Source organism: Labrus mixtus, chromosome 16 (assembly GCF_963584025.1).
Source record: "Labrus mixtus chromosome 16, fLabMix1.1, whole genome shotgun sequence".
NCBI classification, from domain to species: Eukaryota; Metazoa; Chordata; class Actinopteri; order Labriformes; family Labridae; genus Labrus; species Labrus mixtus.
In genome coordinates this window covers 20,553,665-20,575,690 of record NC_083627.1, presented here as the reverse complement: position 1 = coordinate 20,575,690, position 22,026 = coordinate 20,553,665, and the positions used below count along the sequence as shown (strand labels likewise).

The following is a 22,026-nucleotide window of genomic DNA, read 5'->3' as shown; positions in this document are numbered from 1 at the left end:
ATGAAGCTGTAATACTGCTGTACCATGAATCATAAGAATCATATGACAGGCATTATTATGCATATTTGTCCATGGAGTGGCCCATCTATCTCCTCTATTAACCATAATCACTTTTAAACATGCAAAGTACGAATTATTAACATGCGTGCAACCACACTGATTAATCACACATGTGCAACAGCAGCTTCAGAACTCTTCTTGATGACTCACAAGGACGTAAACAATTACACTGTTTGCCCCGTACACCATTGTAATGCTCTGTGACTTGTAGTTGATTCATTATTCATACTTAGGGCATTATTATTCCATTGTGTGCGCTGCAAAATGGGATCATTAGCATTGAATATGAGAATGTGAAAAATGGAAATATTGGGGAAATTGGTGGTGGATATAGTGGGGTAGGAAACCCCAAACAATCCCCACTATTAGCAGATAAAGAATGGTAATGTTCCCAGAAGTAATTAGGATTAGCATAATTTGACGGTGCATGAATGATGCATGGATGATTGATATGTCGATACACACAATGTAATGAGTCCCTTATCTCCACTCACCACTGAAGACTTTTGTGTGGAGCTAACCCGAGGTGCCATCTAGTGTAGTTGTAGACTTCCCAAGGGGGGGTAGGGGAGGAGGGCTGCCCTAATGCACACAGACACATTCACACAAGGAGCAGAAACTCTGGGGCTACGGTAAAGTAAGAGCAGTGGTAGCATTGCACCATCCTGAAATACCTGATTGAAGACTGTGCTTTTATCTTGAAAGGCTCCCAGTTCGAGACAGACCAGAAATATGATACAGCAGCTCATGTTCTCTTTATTCCTCTCAGAAAGACAGCCTTTGTCTCTTTACATGAAGTGTGTACTTACATGTCTTTTTGTGTGTGTATTGTATACTTGCACTTGAGCCACTCGGTGTGTGCATTTTTCGCGTTGCAGCTGCACAGCTTTATCAGCAACTGTGCATGTAGTCGGTCACTTTGAACCGCTTTTAAGTGACAGCTATCGATCGGACGCTTGTGTTGTTGCAGAGGCTTCAAAGCTGCACCTTGCCCTCTGCCTCCCACTCGAGATAGTAACACAAGAGTACCTGCAGCAATACAGCACGCACTGTACTTGGCTTCACTTTCTTAAAGCGGTACCTTCATGCATCTGTGTGTAAGTGTGTGTGTGTGTGTTGTTGAAGTGTGTGAGCTGTGATGTTTTAAATTTAGCGTAACGTCTCCTGACCCTGACGCTTCTTCACTACTTAATCATCTTTTTTTCTTCTGCTCATTGACTTATCTAGGATCAGTATATGCACTTGGAAACATTCACATACTCAAAGCGAGTGTGTAGCACTTAGATCAACACTGCGAATTATAGAATGAATAGAAATAGACCGTTTTTTTGAGTAAAAGAAACATTCTTGACTTCTGGTCATGGCGGCTAGCTAAGTGGTCGTGGTTACTCATGATCTGTTGCTAATCTTGAAATAATACTGCTAACTCAATCCCAAACAAGAAAAAAGTGGCACATCTTAAACACAGGTATAAGAAGTGAATATGCCAAGACAAGGAGTCAAACAGAAACATAACAACTGAAGAGCTTTTTAATGAAGTAAACGTGTCGGGGTCTGACCACAAAGACGAAGATGTGGCAGGTTCATCAGAAAGGTAACACAGATAACGCTGAAAACATGGAAAACCCTTCTAATATGGACATAATAAAGAAACATTCTTACTTCAAGTTCTGATGGTTTTAAGCCTACGATAGTTTAAGGACTCATCTCCCAACTCAACAAGATCAAAGACAAGTTAAAATCATCAACATCAAAGGTCCTCACTGATAGAGAATGTGGACAAAGTCTGTATTTCATTAACAGCTTTGTTGAGTGCTCCATTCTGATTGGTTAATTATGGCACTCTAAGATGTGTTATTTCTGTAAAGCAGACAGCTGCTATAAATAACTGACTGTACAGATATAGTTCTGATCACTGTCTCTGTTGGTTTAAATCTGCAGAAAGGAGTCGTGTTAATTTGACTTCAGCCTGTTTAGGATGGAGTAATTGATTGAAACATGGGCTAAAATTACAGAGGCAAGGATCAGCAGAAGACACATGAAGTAAGCACTAAAGGGAACATGGTATGGGCTGTGTTTAAAGACTGGTTCTTTAGGAGGCAGGAAAGACTTCAGCATAGTTGAGTCATTTTAAGAAGGCTCCAGAGTTTATCAGGGGCTTTTATGCCTCCTTTTAAAATATTGTTTTCAAATATATTTCAGGTCAAGTTTGTGCATTGAATTACTTTAAAAAAAAAGAAGCTGTGTAATAAGTGATATAAAGTACGGTAGGTAAGTTGTTTGACTGACAATAAACCCCTTGAGGAAGAGATAACACATCTCTGCGTCACCCTGTCAGTGTTTCTCTTCTACATTACAACACACTCACTGTGCATTATCCCTGAATACACACCAACGCTGGACCTTTCATGTCAGTCAGCTGCTGCCTAAAGGCATGAAGCTTTGATGCTGCTCCAACAAATATATCCAAGTATGCTTCAATTTTATTTTCAAAAGGTGATAAAAATAGGAACGCATGTAACGAAGCTGCTTCATCGTTTTTGTAAATGTCCCTTTTATTAGCAGCTTATAGAAATGAAATGTGTCGACCTAGGATTCCTTCACTATACAGTTGGAGCAGTAAGTTTCATACTGACAGTAATTAAGTACTAAAGCAGAGTTCACACATTCATACAAAGACTCTGACTGTTCCTTCAGCTCCACAATCATCTTGCCTGATAAAAGCACAAGATAGACGTATCTGTCTTTCAATTATTATTCTCTTTTTCCCAACTGAACCTGCCTTTAAGAGTTTCACCCTGTGGCTACTAATCAAACATCCCATATTACAGAATCATTACGCTCATATCATCCACAATAACAGCACAGGCGAGGAGCAAACTGGATTTATTACTGCAGGCAGCTTGCTGAGTGTCAGTTCAGTCTTCTTCAGTGCAGTCAGCTGACCCCAAATAACCCCCGTCCTCACTCTGCCTCTCTTTAGAGCGCTCTCTCTCCTCCTTCCTCTCACTTCTTCCTCCATTCAGAGCCGCCTGAATATAGGTCAGCATTCTCTAAAATCCTCATCCTGCTGAAAGTTTGATAAGTGCACTCCAGGTGGTAGTCGGCAGAATATTATATTGTGTGGGTCCAAGTGTCCACATTAGGGATCCTATGATTATTAAAGATAATCAGCCATCGCCTAGAGAGCCTCAGCAACATTCTGTGGTTCTCTTAATGTGCTGTTAATATGTTCTCAGATCCAAAGAACAATATGTTTTTTTTTATTTTACTGTTTAAAGGGTTCTTTCCCATAAATCACACAAACACTTCCCTCTGGTGGTATGTAGCCTAGTTTTGTTTTTCTTGGCCACGTTTACACAGAGACATCCATCTCTTTGTGGTGCTCACACCAATAAAAAATGTAGTACAAACAAAAAAATTCAACAGCAATGTCTCTTTCAATAAACAGTATCCCTGTTACTCTATATGTTCAGAGCCACGATGAACATAGAACCCTGAAAACAAATAAAAAATGAATGGAGAAAAGTAAAGAGTAAAATGGTATTTCTTTAACAATTTAATCCAGAGTCCAAAAGTGAATGACATGCTGACATGCACCGTCAACCAATAAAGAGAGATATGTTACTGAGAAGCCCCAGTATAAGTGAGAGTACATCAACTACAGCCTTCATTCAGACATCAGTGTGCTCAACAGCCGTCAGCATCAGAACAGCTCCTGAGAATAGAAGCCACACTCGTTTCTTTCATCAAGATGAATCATTTAAGTAAGTGGTTTTGAAGGAATATAGGAATTTTACAAAAATGAAAACCAAATTATTTGATTGATTTCATTAAGGATACTTTCACACCTGGATCGTTTGGAAAGGTTGTTCCTAAACAGGAGTTGTAGCCCGGGTCATATATGAATACAGCAATCCCACTGTGATGTGGAACAACACAAGCGAGCTGAGATCGCCTAAACGAGGGGGTCTTAACTCTAGTTCAACAACTGGTTTAGTTCAGAGGTGTTTGTCCAGTGCTTTCAAACCAGGGGAATTAGTCCTCCTCATCACTGGAACCTCCACTTTTGTGTGTGTTGGCGCGACGGTGCTCAGCGGATTTTTGAGAGCCCCCCTTATTCATGCACTGACTCACGGGTTAGGAAAGGTCTTTATTTTTGTGAGTGGTGTCGATGAGGACTTGACCTCCTCGCTGCTCCTTTTCAAGCCTGGCATTGTTTTGTTTGTTTGTTAACTATCTGACGTGAGTTAGCGTCTTAGAGCTGTCCTACAGTGAAGAAGTGTGACTTGTAGGCATGACATTTGTTTACTTACGCAGAGGGGAAATGATGCTGTGATGTAATGGCTTAAGGACATCCCTGGGTTGGTGTGTATTTTTGCCAGCTTTACAATATTTAAGAACACAAAAAGACCCAAGAGAAAAAAAGCAACAATTTATCAAAGCTTTCCTTGAGAACCTGCAGCTGAAATGTTAGTTACTGGTTTTACTTTATAAACATTGAACATTAAATCTGTGAAGATTTCTCCTTTTAAATTGATTGAGAAATAAATGCCCAAAATTACAAAATATGCTGGATATGTGGAATGTCCTTTACTCAGCAATCTCCACCAAAATCATGAAAAACACCAAATGAGGACATATCTTTGAGGACGTGTGCGCATACCACTTAACAGTCTATGCCAAGGCTTGTTGGAGATGTAATTGTTGGCCTAACACCTGACAAAGACACATTGTGTTGTTTGTCTCACCCATCTGTAGTTCCATGAAACCTGTGCACAACGGGGTGTTTGGAATATCTGCTGTAACAGGGAGACTGTGAAAATACACATGTTTCACTTCCTTAACTGCCAAAATCCACCTCTATTATATTTGGAAGGAGGGAATAGTGTTGGAAAGATATCATCATTCCTGGCTAGAGAATATTTAAACTATGAGCATGGCTAGATACGACTGAAGCGAAGAGAAAAAGTGTGTTTTGTTTTTTTTGGATTTGAGTGGAAAGGACTCTCTTCAAGGGCTGTGCAATGGATCACAATTTCATATTGTGATTTTAGCATGTACAATTAACACGTCACACAAGCCTGAATTCATCACAATAAATGAAAAAAAAATAAATAAATTCAGTAAGCATGAATACGTTTTACCTTTCAGATGGAGGCTGGGTGTAATGGCATGCTTTCACCCCACATTGATTCAGTCATAAAGCTAAACATCAAGCTGGCTATCAGCTAAAAAATGCTTTTTTTGATTATTTTGTAATCAGGAGGGATAGGTTGCAAACACAGCTAACATGGGATACATGAAGCATATATATCTTTGCATCTTTGGGTTCTAGCCAATATGCATTTTTGTTTAGTTTATTGTTCTTCATATTGTTATCGCAGTATTCATCACACATTGTCATTTTTTTCTCTTCATCCCTTTTTGGTCTTTTACTGACCAAATAGGTCAAGTTGGTGAATGCGCTGTCTCCTTGCTTCCTGTTTAAAAAAATACACTTGATAATATTTACTTTTTGAAGAGAGAGTTCAGTTTGACGGACAGTCACAGGTATTTGAATCGCTCACTCTGGCTCTTCATATTTCTACAATTAGGGCCCGATCCCTCCCAGCCGCACTCCAGCAGCCGGCCATTAATCAATCACACTCCAATTCTCCTCTGCCACAGGTTATGATTTTCACATTACTCCACACTCCTTTACCTCCATCAGGCAGGAAAATGACCCTAACACCCTCCTCCTCCCCCTAACCACCTCAGCCACGCTTACATCTCCATAGTGAGGCGTTTGCTGTTTGTTGGAGGCAAACTGCACATGAGAAAATAAAGTATTATGTGTGCGCTCAAATCTGAGTTACTACATGACGGGGTAACCACGGCCGCGAGTCTCTCCCCGCCTCACACCCATTATCCTTTTCTAATTACACTTTCCTTCTGAAACAGCGGATCAGAGGGCGCCATTGACTGCTTTTAATCTGCCACCAAATTTTAATTAACACAGACGTGACCCCCGTCTCCGATACATCCCGCAGAACGTCGGGATCACAATAACTCATAAATCACAGCCGCAGAATTCATTCCCCACCGCTTCCCTCGCGGTGATGAATTTCCAGATGGGGGCTGGTGGCTGTTAATGTCGGGGAAAATCTGAAGGAGGGAGAAAGACTCTGAAAGATCGTGTAAGAGGCAGAGAGGGACAGCGGAAGACATGAAAGATGGACAGAAAGGCTGGATTTGTGAGAAATATATTTAAGTGTTTATATGCATGGAAAAGAGCTGTAGAGAGAGAGAGAAATGGCAGCATCACTGGTATGCTGTCAACCTTTGAGAGATTTGTTACCGTGGAGAGGATTATGGAGGCTGTGAAATGGGGATGCGATAATATGCCGGGTGTTGAGGAATGCGATGTGGGCCAGCCAACTTCACAGTCTCTGAAAATCAAAAGGCTGAACAAGTGAAAACTGAAAACGACTCGCTGATGTTCTGAAGACTTAATTGACTTGACTGTGTGTGTGTGTGTGTGTGTGTGTGTGTGTGTGTGTGTGTGTGTGTGTGTGTGTGTGTGTGTGTGTACTACTCCTTTAATCATGGACTTTCAATTAGAAAATTACCATTCCATGAATTATTCTACTGGGTGAAATTAATGCATTGGAGTCTCATTAAACTATGCAGCAAAAAAGAATTTCTCTTCAACACTGATGGCCTTTATTTTTTATTTGCATGCTATCGGGTTTGTGTGTGTGTGTGTGTGTGTGTGTGTGTGTGTGTGTGTGTGTGTGTGTGTGTGTGTGTGTGTGTGTGTGTGTGTGTGTGTGTGTGTGTGTGTGTGTGTGTGTGTGTGTGTGTGTGTGTGTGTGTGTGTGTGTGTGTGTGTGTGTGTGTGCGCTAAAGTGTGTGTATCAGTGTTTGCATCTGTCTGTGGAGTCAGAGGTGGAGGTGGGCAGGGTGCCGGGGTTTGTTATTACTAAATCGCTCATCCATGCTGCTAATTAAGATGCATAGCATCCCCCTATGAACGTCAATGTCGCTAATTATCAAACAATGTAGTGCTCACCAGATATGAGAACTGGCAGCCTCTGTAGTCATGTTACCGACCTATTACTGCTACAATTACCAAGAGCCTGTCAGTCTCCTTGTTAGTCATCTGCCTTCATTTCTACAGAACTAAAGCTTGTTTTTTTTTTTGTCTTCCCCCTCTCTTTTGTTCTCTCTCCAGGCTATGGCTTTGTGGATTTTGACAGCCCAGCTGCAGCACAGAAGGCTGTGTCGTCTCTCAAAGCCACCGGGGTGCAGGCCCAAATGGCCAAGGTAAGAACTGTTTCAAAACACCTCCTCCTTGTGCGTTCTTATTAGCAGTTGTTGCACATTCAGCTCCCTCCAGGGATTTAATATTGTGCACTTAACACACTTAATAGGTTTGAGTGGATCTGAAAGTTTCCCACATGCCAACTGGTTTTGTCCATAAACACACTTTTATAGAAAGTCATTTTCCACAGAGCTTTGCTGTTGAATGAAAAACATCTTCCCCAGTGTAAGACAACTCTTAAATGTGGGCTTGTAACTGCGTTTGTGTATCGTATGACAAGTTAAAGGCCACTGTGGTGCATGCAGGTCTGTTTTATGTCCCTGGCACTAAGTGACAGGTCAGAGCTGTTGCCTCGTGCAATCCAGTATCAAGACTTTGCTGAAACATGTGCGGGTGGTTTGTTTCAAGTGGTTATGTGGATGAAGTTGTGCATGAGAATACATGTGTGTGATTTGCATTATTCCATGTCAACTGGTCCTGTTTGTAATTGACGTTTGACCGACCGCTTGTCCTGTTGTGCAGGATTATTAGGCTGCTAAAGTGGAAGCATATGAGACGAGCTGTGTGAGAAGTACAAACTGAGATGTATGACTTTGAGGGGGAATTTTATTATTTAACTGTTACCCTTAGAATCTTGTAGTTAAAGATTGTGACTGTCTGTTTAGCCTCAGTCCAAGGTAGCGAGGTTCATACTGGGTTAGGGTTATTGTTTTTTGTTCCCAATGTTTGATTCCCTTGCTGACTGCACAGGGAATCATCATAATCTAATGCACAGCAGGGCCTCTAGGATGTCTGTGATCGACGAGGCTATTTTTGAACCAGCCGATGATTTGCAGGTGTCAGAATATCTAAATAGGTGAACAAAATGTCAGTAGCATTAAAGCAATGAATATGGTGATTACTATGACGATACACCATGAGTGATTTTCTCAGACGAGATGGTCCGCATTTGATCTAATCCAAAATCCCCCCCACCCCCGAAGCCAAATGATGAGATGGAGAATGGCGATGGCGCCGCTGAAGATGACAGAATTGATGACAACGATGAAGGCGGCAATTATTTTGATCAAATGGGATGAGATCTGACGGGAGGAGATGATATTCCGTGCGGTGCTCAGGTGTGCCATTTCTCAAACGCGCCATTTGGCCGTTTCCTCTCCCCCGCTGGTGTCCTTCTTCCAATATTTATAAGAGGCCGGGCACTCAGAATACAGATAAGAAGCCGTGCTCTTTGCCTTTCTCCTTATAAGACCACACTTTGCATCACTCCCCTTTACTCAGTCAATATTATCACCGGCGAGGTCTTGTCCCTTAAAACAAAGAGCTGACCTTTTTAAGAATGTTTTTTTTTCCATGTATGTGTGTTTGTAAGAAGGGGGCACAATCACAAAATCATTTCCCATTAGCATTTATGTGAAGTAGCTTGTTTTTTAGCAACTCCATGCTCTATTCATAAAATGGAAAGGCCAGTATTATTGGGTGCTGTGTTCTTTTTATCACACTAGTGAGGGACATAAAGGAGCAGTTTGCCTTTATAGACTCCCTCTACGTCTCTTTAACATCTCTTTAGCAGGTGTCAAGACCATCACTCCACCAGCTCCTCGTCCTGTGGTTAACCCTGGTTCTTCTGTACTCACATATATTCACATATTGGGAAACACATTCGCATTCACACCCACCTCGTGTCGCCCCGCAAAACATCCAATAGGTGCAATTTATTCCAATCAATAATGAACAGCAGGCTGTCTTTGTGTCTGTCTACCTGCCGAGGTGTCTCTGTCATGGCGGAGCAGCATTCCCCCGCCGCGGCAGGATGAAAAACCCAGGTGCACATTCAAGAAGGTGTAAATCAAGAAGACGATTGGTAATGCTACAATAAGAGCATTCCGCCTCATTCTCCCACTCCCTCCGCTCCCTTCTGTCACATATATCTCCCCACAACAAAGTAATAAAGGAATAGCAAGTCAGAGCCAGAGGCTTTGAGCTCATTAAATAAAACCGTCACAGTAATCAAGTTGCGCCTTTTTCCTGCCTTGACGCCATTAAAACGCTTTTATTACGGTGCCTTATTTTAAACACAGCTGCAGAGCAGAGAGAGAGGGAAGCGTCACTTGGTTTCCTCTTATTCCTCCAGTGTAACAGCCTGCCGTCGCTCTCCTCTTACTCCCCTTGGAATTTGAAATACCAAGGCAGCGGAGATGAAACATTGCCTTCCTTTTGTTTTGCCCTCCCCGGGGGATGGTGACAGCAAGAGGGAGGAGAGGAGCCATAATTAAGACACCTAAAGGACACTTCCCCCCTGTGCCTCCCTGCCTGTCACTCACCTCTACACAAGTCACAGATAAGAGCACTTAGCATAGGTGTGGAGTGTGGTGTGTGTGTGTGTGTGTGTGTGTGTGTGTGTGTGTGTGTGTGTGTGTGTGTGTGTGTGTACATGAGAGTAGGTTTTTGCTTGAACTTGACAGTGAACATGTTTACAAGTGCCCGGCTTGTGCACATACGATTTTACACACTTATTATGTTATTATTTTCAGGAACATTAACACAGCCATACTCCCTTTTTGTGAATTTAAAGTATAAATCTGTTGGACTGTTTTGTGACAATTAGATTTTTTTTTAAGACTATTCTGCCTAAAATATAAACCTGGCCATAAGCTTAGGTTCATGAAGATTCCCTTTAACATACGGTATCAGTGATGGATGTAAGCGTTTGGTATGTGAAGTGGTGCACAACCAAAAACATCGATTTTAAAAACCTTTAATTAGTCATTCTGTTTCACCCTGCATTGAAATTGTATTTTTGAGAATTTGGAAAGTAGACTTCATTACCTTGTTACAAAGAGTTAGATAATAAGGTAAAAAGTAGAGAAAAACTTTTATTAGAAGCTGTTAGGTGTAACTTTTGGACAAATGTTGTAAAGCTGTTTCCCTCTATTTCCAATACTTATGATAAGCTAGGCTAATCACACCTGCTCTAATTCTATCCATAGAGATAAGCCATGAAAGCAGCATTGACGAAATTGACATTACATCCAAAATGTGTGTTAACTTAAGTGTTTCAACAATGCTGGTTGAATATAAACAACTTTTGGCCAAAAATGACTAGCTTTGCTCTTCAAACATTATCAGCCACATGTACTTGTGTGCAGAGACTAAAATGAACAGTTAAGAGATCAGATATGAAAGCTGTTAGTGTTAAGTATTATAAATTAATATATTGTATGGATAAGCATGCGTGCATATAAAAACCTGGCTAGAAAATATCTATTATAGGTTAGCAGACAACACATTTTTTGGAACAAATTACGAATCCACTTGACATGTATGTGTGTGTATGTGTGCGTGAGTTAACACATTTACCTCTTCACTCAGTGGACTCCATTCTCTCTGTCACGATGTTCAGGTAGCTTTCCGAACAAGGGAAACTGACACGTTGAGAAGACAGAATGATAACGGGTAAAAGCCACGTCGGGATTCGCAAATGCAAACCTGTCAAGCAGCCGCTGGCCTCACTCTCCACAGGCTGCCATTTTCCCCTTGAGCCAATCAGACTGAATTATGGGAAGGGCACCCTCGATTGTGGTGTCTGTGTCGGAGAGGTAATTCCGCCTGACAGCTGCTTGCTTTCAGACAACAGCCAGTCTTTATGGAAATCATCCCTCCCCATTCTGGCTGCAGTCGGCTTCTGCTGATAAAAGCCTGAATGAAAACAAAGATGTCCTTTTCCACTTCCTTTTCCCTTTTTGTCCATGCTCGTCTTTTTCATACAAGATGGCGAAGAATGGAAACAATTTTTTTTTAACATCCTACATCCTGCTTTGAAGCTATACATAATGTATTACATTTTGAAAGTAACTTGCCCAACACTGCATATGTATTATACTTTTCTAGCTGACATTTGCTTTCCTCAGATCTGACCTAATATGCTGTGACGCTTGTGAAGGTGCATGTTGATTGTGTTATTTTACTTCCTTACTTATTATCTTCCAAAAAAAAATGTTTCCAACTTGGGATTTCTGGCCTGTCCAAGACTTCTTTCTCTCACTGTTGGTTTTAACGACAGATTATAAAAGAGAAGAAAATAAGTCATTATGCAATAAACTTGCCTGATCTTAATCGCAAGTTCTCAAATGTTGCAGCCTGATCAGTAGCCTGATGCCTCACAGATACCACCTTCATGATGTTGTCTCTAGCTTATTGTCTAGGTGGGGCATTTAATTCAGGTGATGTTGTCTAAGGAGATGTAAAGTCCTTATTTGGTGGCTTTCAGGTTTCAGGTTTTTAATATAACACAAGCATAAATCAACGTAAACAGTTAAAGATGCATCCAAAAGTCAAAAAATGTGATGTGTTTGGATGTTGCCTCTTTATGATTGCTTACGTTAAAGCTTTATTTTGAAGGTGAAAGAAGCCTGATTTGTTTTCTAGATTGTCAAATTTTGAAGCTTCGAGCCAACAAATAAGCTGCCATTCATGATTGGTTGAGGGAGACCATGTGTTGATGGTGGGTTATTTCTCACAAAGCCGTCAATCAAATCAGTGGTATTGATCTTGTGGAGTTTCTGGTCAGTGTCCCGGTTTAAGGCAGTAGGAAAGAAGTCTGTGGTGCAGTGCGCCTTCGTCCCAATAACCAATATTTATACGCTTCACCCGAGCTGCAGGCAGACAGAAAGGCGCTGCTTGCCCTTCACTTCACATTACAGTGGGGAAATTATGCTAAAAGCGTCATTAAAGTGCCTCCATGAAGTGAATCCCAAATGTTTATGATAACACACTGCTCGCGCCGGCCCATCAAGCGGTAGTCACCAGTGGATGCTTCAGATGGTTTAACGGTGTGAATCGAACCAGAGTGCTCACTCCTTTTGCTCCCTCTCCCTCCCTCTCATTTATTCTCACTCTCCCTTTAACTTCCTCCGTCATTTTCTTAGCTCTCTCCGGGGAAAGATTTCCCATCAATATCACATTTATATTCATGTGAAAAGCACAGATCCCACTGTGGGTGGTCCGCAGGCAGTCAGCAGTCTTTATATTATCCTCTAAAGGTGACTCCTCTGACGTCTTAGCTCTGTTGACACCCAGGACCCCACGGTTTGGGCTCAACACAGGGTGACCTCTAGGCGCTGATCAAAGGGATGGCTGACAGTGCTCTTACATTTGGTTGCTAGCTCAGTAAAAAACCTGCTCTTCCCCCAAGCATGGGTTAAATCTCGGGGAGAATGTCGGGGGAATGCATTGTACTGTGAATACAGCGGGATAATTGGACAGACTTTTGGGGATACAGGTGCTCACTCAGCAGCATCACTCACCTCTCCGTTCGATGTTCACCACCTTGAATGCGATGCCGTCTCCCCTCTGACATCCACTGCGGTGTTTTTTTTAGCAAAGCATATGGTGTCAGAGCACAGAGCAGTGATCAGCACTTGCTCTCCAAAGCGTCCATCAACAAGGACATTGTCATGATCGCAGTCACTTACTAGCAGCTCATATTTTCATTCAGCCATGCTCCATATTTAAATGCAGCATGTGATGCAAGTCAGCATGTAAAAAAGCATTTGGTGTAAAAAAACATGGATTTATAGCTTTATCCATTAGCAAGCACTTCGAGCTGCTCTGCCATGGTGAGAGTCACAGTGTCACACATTGCATGGCACACGGCTAATTCAATACAATTCAATTCAGTTTAAACAACTTAATGAATCCCACCTGGGTCGATAAGTTCAGAACAGTTTGTTATTAAAAAACATATAAAGCATAGCAACATACAGATACCAATGAATTATACATTTGAGCTAAGATATGAAAAGATTCCTAAAAAGGATAACACGTCTTTTCAACATGTTGTTTTTTGCAGTGAAGTTAGGTGTAGTGAAGCTCAGTACATCGTCCTCTCCTTGCCTCTCCTGCAGAACTGATAGTTTTGAAGGGCAAAGCCAGTGAGAGTGAGACGGCCCATCTGACGAGCACGGGCTCCCGAGCACCTCCGCTGGCTTCCACTGTCTCTGCCGTCTAATTACGCTTCAATCATCCGCGGGGGCGCTGCGTGCGGTAAATTATTTCGCAGAGCAGTGAAGAGACGTGCCGAGCTGTGAGAGAGAGGGAGAGAGAGAGAGAGAGAGAGAGACAGGCAAACAGCGAGAAAGTAAGACAAAAGTGAGAGCTGGAGGGGTATGAAAAGGGATGAGGCAAAAAGAAGTTAAGAAAGAGTTTGAGAAAAATGGAGGTGAGAGGGAAACAAGAAAAAAGTGAGGGACACTGCGGAAAGAGAGCAGACTGGGAGGTGTGAGTGAGAGACCTGCCAGATATAAAGTCGCCTCAGACAGCCGGTACAGCAGGAGACAGGCCAGCGCTAATGAAGAAAGTTACAAAGTTATCACTTTTCAGGAGGAGGGAGGAGGAAGGAAGGTGAGGAAGATGGAGAGATGAGGGGAGGAAAGCCAAATCTTGCTAAAGTAAATAGTAGCATGCAGATTGTCACGATGTGTAAGACTTGTAACGGCACTAGTATCAGAGATGATAATAGTGTTGTTGTGGCTTCTAGTAGCATCACTGATACATAAACAGTATCTGTAAGCAACCTGTGTTTTTCAAGCCATAACAAGTACATTTTGACACAGCTGTTATTGGAGGGATACTCTGTATACACCAATACTCAAGTGTAGGTATTGTTAAATTAAATTGTTTTTAAGAAGGAGAAAATATATGTATTGGAAAATCTCTAAATAGACAAAGGAATCATCTGCATATAATTGCAATTTTTCTTAACACTCGCAGGGTTTTTGTATGCCTGTTTTCTACAATTCCCACTGTTGTTACGAAAATGGATCAAATTAAACTACAATTTGGATCTTCTGTATATTCTGTCCTCTGAAACAGCCTTGTGTCTAAATTGCCGGACTGAAAAAGAACATTGAAGGTCTGCATTCTCAGTGTGTTCAATGCCACCCTGCTTGCTTTGAAGCAAACATAAATATGGCTTTTTTTTCCCAGGCTCGGTAATGGCCACAGTGTGCAGTTATTAGAATCTCTTTGATGTGGCAACTGTGCCAACCTGCTTGCCGTCTCTGTGAATTGATCTGGCTCAATTAGCAGGCCCCGCAGAGAGGGCGTTCAAAGGACCAGGCGCCCACACTCAACACTGACACATATAGACCAGGTGAAACGCTTGCATTCAATTACACTGGCCCTGAGAACACAACCTGTGAGTACATGTAAGTACTGGAGAATCACAATATCGCCACAATCTAAATGTATTTGATTTACTGTGTGTGTACATATCCCATTTGTGTTTAACTACGTGTCCACAATACACAATGGGCCCTCTCTTCCGGCCGTCCTCTCGTCCCTGATTAAGCTGACCCATTTCAATTTGTCTTCATCAGTCATACCCATTAACTCGGGGATTAGATTCCTCAATGCCAGCCACCCCGAGTCCCCCCTGCATCCTGCCATCTCTACATTTATTCCTCCATCCATGCTAACTTTCATCTCTTATACAGTGCTGTCACTGCACACTTAAATGATGATCAACAACCCCATAAGTATTCCATATATTGATGTACAACAGAAGAGAGAGTTAACTTTTTTGCCATTGCATGTGTCAGAAGTTTGACTGTCAAATGATTACATTTTTTTATTAAAATGAATCCTTTAATTCCAATAGTTAATCGTTATTAATCACATTTTTAATCACATGTGAAATTCTATTATTTTGCATTTGAAATAAAATGTGCAAGTGTGCATGAACGCTGCAATAGTAAATATTTTGACTCCTCAAGTCAAAGTACAAGTTTTTAATACCAAACTGACAGTCCATATGCTTTACATAGTTTTGATTGATTTGCAGGATCCACTCCACAACACTGATCAACACGAGGGCAACTGTGCCTTTTTGTATTATTCCTTATTGTAATTATACAGCAAAACACACACGATGAAACAGCTGATTTGTTTAGTCTGGTCAAGTTTATTTTTATAGCACGTTTTAAACAGCCCCCTGAGCTGACTCCGGGAGTTGCAGTACATTTGATTTAATAGAGGTTCTGATTTTACAAGTTGAGTTTTAGTGGCAGAGTGTTCTCAGTCCAGATTCAGTTGCTAAATTTGATGCATCCTTATGATCTGAAGTCGTTTTAATCCAAAACTTTTTAAACTTAGGATATCAAAAACTAATTTGTACAGTTATATCATGAAGAAAGATGTTAAAGGCATAACACAAAATGGAAAGAAAGGGACAAATCTAAAGTGTTTGAAGAAGGCAAATGCTAAAGCACCGTTTCAACCCATTACAAGTCTAATGGGTAAGTCTGCATGTCACTATAAAAACTGCTCTTCTTAAAGAAACAAACAACATGCATGCTTTGACTGCAGCGCCTCATTACCATGTGAGGTATAGTAAAGTTAGACACACTTTTATAAAGTGACAACATGGAGCCTTAACTTCCTTTTAATTCACCAGAAAGTTCATTTGATTAATGAAAGCTTTCCACTGCAGCTCCAGCTTCAAGCAACTGCTCACATCCAGTTGCATGCTTGTTTGACTTTGCGTTCCGATCACACTGAGAGTCACTCTGCATAGATCATATTTAATGGTAGTTCTGGGCGCACAGTCAGAACGGAGCCTGTAGCAGTGCTAACGCTTCGAGTTATTCCAGACATAGCTGCACTACAGTTAACATGTGATGTGTTCCCATACTGTGGATTTTTTTATATGCTCAATGTCACACAGAAACATTGGTTTATGTTGCAGTTCCTGTTATGTTCTGGGATTGGTGCCATGGCAACAGATCAAAATACTACAATACCCATAAACTTGGCCTGCTGTTGCAAAACGGAAGAGAGACAATGACGCCGCACTGACAAATTTTTATCGAGGGGGGCTAGAACCGAGCGTTACATGCAGCTAATGCTACAGCTAACAGGAGGAGGTAGGAGAAGCCGCATTTCCGCGGACTTTGAATTTTTGCACATAGATGTGCCTAAACATGCACAGGACACTTGGAAAACACATTAAAGGGCATATAAAACCAGAAAAAGAAGAATATGGGACCTTTAAAGGTTTCCAGTCAGCAAATGGGCAAGGTTATTGATGAGTGATCTTTAATCAGTCTATAATCTATTGTTGTATTAAATATATGCCTCGAGACATGCCTGCTTCTTTTGATTATCCCAGCAGTCCTGATATCGTGCTGTACTACAACCTTCCTTAAATGACTCCTCTCTCGTCCCCTCATGTCCTCACCTGCCTTCCTCTAAAGCACACCACCCCCGTCATCTTTAATGAAGTCTCCTGGCATGCCATGTTAAGTAACACTGATTGTTTCCATCTCTAGTGGCTTCAGTCATATATGAAAGGTCTGCAGGAGGAGGGGGAAGTGAGTCCAGAGTAGAGCAGGGTGGATCAGGGCTTCAGCTCGGTCCTGCTGAGGGTTGATGAACCAGCGCTCTGACACCAACACGGTCCCTCATTCTGACTAATGAGGAAGAGAAGAGCCAGAGTTCCCGGTCCCTTTTTCATGCTTTTTATCTCACTCACTCCCAAGAATCTGCTCCCATGAGTCTTTGTGTGTAATTGTGTGGACACGGTTTCAGGGATAGATGAAAGGATGTGAAAAGAGACCATAAAGTCTTCAACCCAAACTTTTTTGAATCTACAAATGTTCTTTTAGGATTTTTTTACATAAATATTCTTTTAGGTTTTTTAAAGACGTATTGTCAAGGCGGCCGCCATGATGAGCCGCTATAGTTACCGTGGAAACACCGGATGTTACATCAAAGTCCGATGCATAAGGAAGCTGGAATTGCAACTGAAAGCTGCCATATTGTTGCTGTATGTGCTGCTGTGATAAAAACATGAAAGAGCCTTTGTTATTGAAGGTGGTACAGAAGACAGGTAAAATTAAGCAGGACTAGAGTTTTCAGTAACGAATACCATGACTGCACATACGGTACAGGAAAGAGATATTAGTAACCACTTTGTCCACAGGGGGCGCCAAAATCTACACAGACTGAAAATTACTCATAGTCGCTTTAAATTGACGAATTTCACACTACAGTGACAGCGTTTGTCTTTTTTTTTCTTTTCTTTTTTAAATCGAGCTGTTTATTTGTGAAAAACTCTGTGAAGAAAAGTCTTTCATGCAAATCTAGCTTTTTTGGCACATTTCTTTAAGAATCACAAAATTCCCCGCAGTACTTTTGTTTCTGCATAGTGTTAATATTTCGCCTGGATGTTTTTTAATGTCTTTTGTGCGACTGCACACTGGCTTGTCTCTCTCCTACCGGCAGCCCTCTTATCTCCATTTGTCTTTGTTATGTCTGTCGCTGTTCTCATTCCTCCCCTCCACCCTTAAAAGCTGTTCTTCTGTCTCCTCCATTTACTGTATGTTTGATGATTGGCCCGAGCGCTGCCTTGTTGTGCTTTGCTTGTGATGTCATTGTTTTGGGCTTTTTATCTCAGTATTCTTTGTGCGATCTTGGTGCTGGTGCTTGTGTTGTGTTAGGGTTATCTTGCTGCCATCTCTGGTTTTATCTTTGCATTATCTTTTGGGTCATCTCAGCGCTGTCGTCCCTCAATGTTCTCTTGAGCCACCACCAAGGTGGCGACCTTTGTAACAGACAGCGTCTTAAAATGCTCACAGGGATGCTGGTTTCTTCATGTTTTTCTGACTGTCAAAAATGTTGTCTTGATTTATTTTCCAATGTTTTATAGTCACCAAAATATTTTATTTATCAAGTTTGTTATACTTGAATACTTTTAGCTGTTATGCACACTTCATTTCTTTCTCTTGGATGCGTACATTTTGATATGTGTCAAACATGTCTACCTCCGAGGCATGTCTTTGTTTTCTTGCTGTGACTGATATTTGTCTGCCTCATTTACGTACGCCTGTGTTTACATGGCTGAAAGTCGGTTGTTACATTTGATTCGCAGCATTGTATGATTCACAGCAGATGGCTGCCTTCTTCCTGTGACAGATGAAGAAAGTTCAAACTCAGAGAGGAAGACAGGATAGGAAGAAGGGAGGAAAATAACGGTGAAGTGATTACCATCAAACCATCGGCTCAGTAGAGGAAGCATCCATCCACATCCTTCTCTCTGCTTGGTGTGTGACATAGATACAAAATGTCTCCGGGGCTAATTTGCAGAGCAGTACACACTCTTCACAGATTCATTTTGAAGTTAGCAGTCAAACAGAATCAGCCTTTTTTGGCTCCATGGTGAAATGAGCCCGGAGATCCCTTAAATATGTACTCCAGGCTGTTTGCACATCAGTTCATCTGCTAATGCTTCTTTCCTCCCCTCCTTTTTCCTCATGTGTGGTATGCTTTTGACAGTGAAGTTTACATCTTCCTCTGGTGTCTCATACTTTTTCCCTCTACTGGATATCTGCCCTTTGGCCACCTAACTCTCTGCTATCCCCATAAGAGAACAAACCAGAAATTTGTATGCCACGTGTTTTCATAGCAGTGTTAAGACCCATACTATTGCAACCGCTGAACCACAGCACAGTCAGGGCTTTCTTATTGACAGGGCATGTACACCTCATAACTGTCAGGAGAAGGAGGCAGCTTTGACAAGCTAGCTAGCAGGAAGACTCTGGCATCTTGAATAATGATCACACTCTCTGAGGCCCCTCCGAGATATTAAGTTAACATATAGGGGTTCTTCTGTTCACTACATCACATCACTTCCTCTCTGGAGTGACTGGACCTTGATTTAAACCAAATAGAATAGAATAGAATAGTGTTGAAACTGCCCAAATTTCGAGATTTCAGGAATCTAGTTTTTCAAAGGGCAAGACTTTCCCAGAACTTCCCTTCACGTAAGTGGTGTTTCGAGGAAAAGGTGACTATTTCTCATAAGCAATGGATAACGTAATACTGAATGGAAAAGTCATTTTGTTTAAGAAAAGTATTTTACAATGCATCATTAGATATATAGGGGACGGAAGCAGCCAATTTATTTAAATGAAAATAGGAAATGTCATACCAGATATACTCATGCATGTTCCTCCTAAGCTGGCAGGAAACAGTAGAGTTCTGTATGTATACGTCTGATTTCTACGTATGCTGATGATACTGCAGTTTCTACTGGGAAACCATCGACTGCAATACATTATAATGAATTCACATTCTGTATTCACATCTGCAGTGTGACTTTGAATGAAAATAATTTCCAATGCTACAACATTCTGTTGCGTTGATCCCTTTGCAACTACTATATGATCATACATAATTATCGGATGATAAAGCTACACATTGTCTTTTGTCATAATTACAATCTTTCTTCTTTTTTTTTTTTTTACCAGGGAGGCCAATAAAATCACAACCCTTACAACAGTTGTTTACATGTATGATTCCCCATGTTGACTTTTTATTGTATTAAAAGTAAAAATATATTATTCATAACACCCAGGAGCCGTGTTAGGGCCTGTCCATCAATTTCTAGCTAGCTGTCAAGTTGATAGCAGATTAAAAGCATTCAAATCTTTTTAAAAAGAAAATTATAGCTAGACAAATGTAATTCCTTGTCATGCTGTCAAAGACTGCAATCCCTTACAAAGTTAGATGTTTTTGTGTCATGGTTTAAAACGCTGCATCTCACTTTCAGTAAGACGACTTCTGTTCTCTGATAAGCTGGTTTGTGTTCCCCATGGAAATGGTCACACACCGCTTCAAAAACTGACAGCCAGGCTTGTTGTTGTTGCTGCCTCAAGTGACAGGAGGGTGGGGTTGGGGGGGTGCGATCTGAAGAACCAGGGGAAGTAGAGATGTGACTCCAATCGAATTATTGGCCAATCAAGTCATAACGTGAGTAATTCAAGGCTTACATCGACGGCCCTAATCTTATTTCTTGTGCATTAGGGGCTCAAAGGAGGGCTCTTAGCGAGCCTGCTCAGTAGGGGGTCTTCGAGGAGAAGATGGGAGACAAGAAATTCACTTTTACTGAAAGAGTGTGCATGTTTATTTGTGTAATGCAGAAAGAAAGAGAGACAGGCTTTAGGGATGTTGAAATGCTGCCTTCCTCTCCACCTTTCAAAGCGATTCTGTGAAGGAGAGAAAGCCAGGCGAGTGGTTCTGGGAGGTTTACATCGCCTCTCCGTCGCCATCTGTTTCAGCGCCATTGTCCAATGGCAACATCTCTCATTTGCCCAATTACAGAGGAGGATTATGATGTGTTTGTTTCCTGCCCATGGGCTCCCTGTGCCACATCTGACTCATGCTTTAGGTAGAGAAGTATTATCTATCCACTAATGAGTCCTGCCTCGAACACCTAGTTAGTGTCATGTTGTTATTCTTTCCTCATATGGCATTTTTTTAACACACATGCGATGTGTTTAAAATGTAATAAGATTATGAGTTAATGTAATGCTACAACTGCATCTAGGCAAACCTTTTGAGGTGATATCTAAGAGGCGAATATAACTTGGGGTATGAAATTAAACCAGGAGATTGTATACCTGGAAAATTGGTAAGAGGTCCAACACTACTATTTTTTCGGTCCCAATTCTAACACCTGGTCGAGTGTGTTGAATTGATATCAAGTACCCCTCAGATGTGCATTTAAAAGAATAAAACTAATATTTTTGGAAAACACTCATTGCTGTTATTTTGCTAGCTTTGACTAAGATTCTACTCTCTGCTAATCCCACACTGATGTTGTTGGTTGACGTCTCACCATAGTTTTCCTAAAGCCATATCACTTTTTGGGGGCTAGTTGGTCATGTTGAACATGTGCAGTGACATGCCAACACCATAACTGCTTTCTAAGCTATGCTGAAGGCACATTTTTGAATCGACATCAAACAACCCCAAACAAAAATCCAGGCCCTCTGAGCCACCGATTAATACCTTTGACGATTATTAGTTGTTGGTGTTTGTAACTGTCACAGGACTTGCCATTACCAGAAGCTGTATTTTAGGTTGTATCCATTGTATCCATTATATCCATTGTTGCATTTGAACAACTTTAAGGCCTTCAGAAAGTGCAGGTATACACTGGTATTCAGTGTTCAGTTGTGTTCAGTTTCAGCATCCCATCTCCCAAAAGAGCCTGGCATGTTTAGGTGCTTATTTGCATCCAGAGGGTTCCTAAATTAGTGACCCCACCCACCCTATCGATTCTCCATGCATACCCACACACATTCACTTCAGCCTCCCCCCCTGCACTTGGGGATCCGCATTGTCCAAACAGCTGCCAAGGGAACAGCTTGTCAGAGAGAGAGAGAGAGAAAGTGATAGAGGGGAGAGAAAGTGTGTGTGTGTATTTGTGTATGTGTGTGTGTGTGTGTGTGGGGGGGGGGGGGGGGGGGGGGGTGGGGGAAGGTAATCAGCTTTTGGAAAAATGCTGCCTCCCCATACCCTGCCAAGAGTTAGTTTGTGTTGTGGCTTCTTTTTTTTTTTTCCAGGGCCCTGGCACTGCTTGTCCTGCCACCCACCCCTTTCTCTTCGCGGTTAATTCAACAATGGGGGGTTTAGGTCGTAAACTGACAAAAACAACAGCCAAACAGAATGGGGGTTTTGAAGTGTGTCTGTACGTGTGCGTCTATTTGTGCCCTGGGAGTGCTGAATCCATTCCTGGTATCAGCCATATGCTTATTTGTGGGTGACAGTTAGGCGTGTGTAAAAAAGGCCTCTTGTTGTGGTACAATAAGTGAGCA

General features: G+C 41.6%; 1 protein-coding gene across 6 annotated transcripts in view; it reads left to right on the top strand.

Annotated features, from left to right (window-relative positions):
• Positions 1–22,026, top strand: part of rbms3 (RNA binding motif, single stranded interacting protein) — a 285,229-nt gene that overhangs the window by 145,768 nt on the left and 117,435 nt on the right. For all 6 annotated transcript variants that reach the window (XM_061058800.1, XM_061058799.1, XM_061058803.1 and 3 more), the window contains one exon: positions 7,277–7,368. In XM_061058800.1, the coding sequence (XP_060914783.1) occupies positions 7,277–7,368 (92 nt within the window). The remainder of the gene's footprint in view (positions 1–7,276; positions 7,369–22,026) is intronic.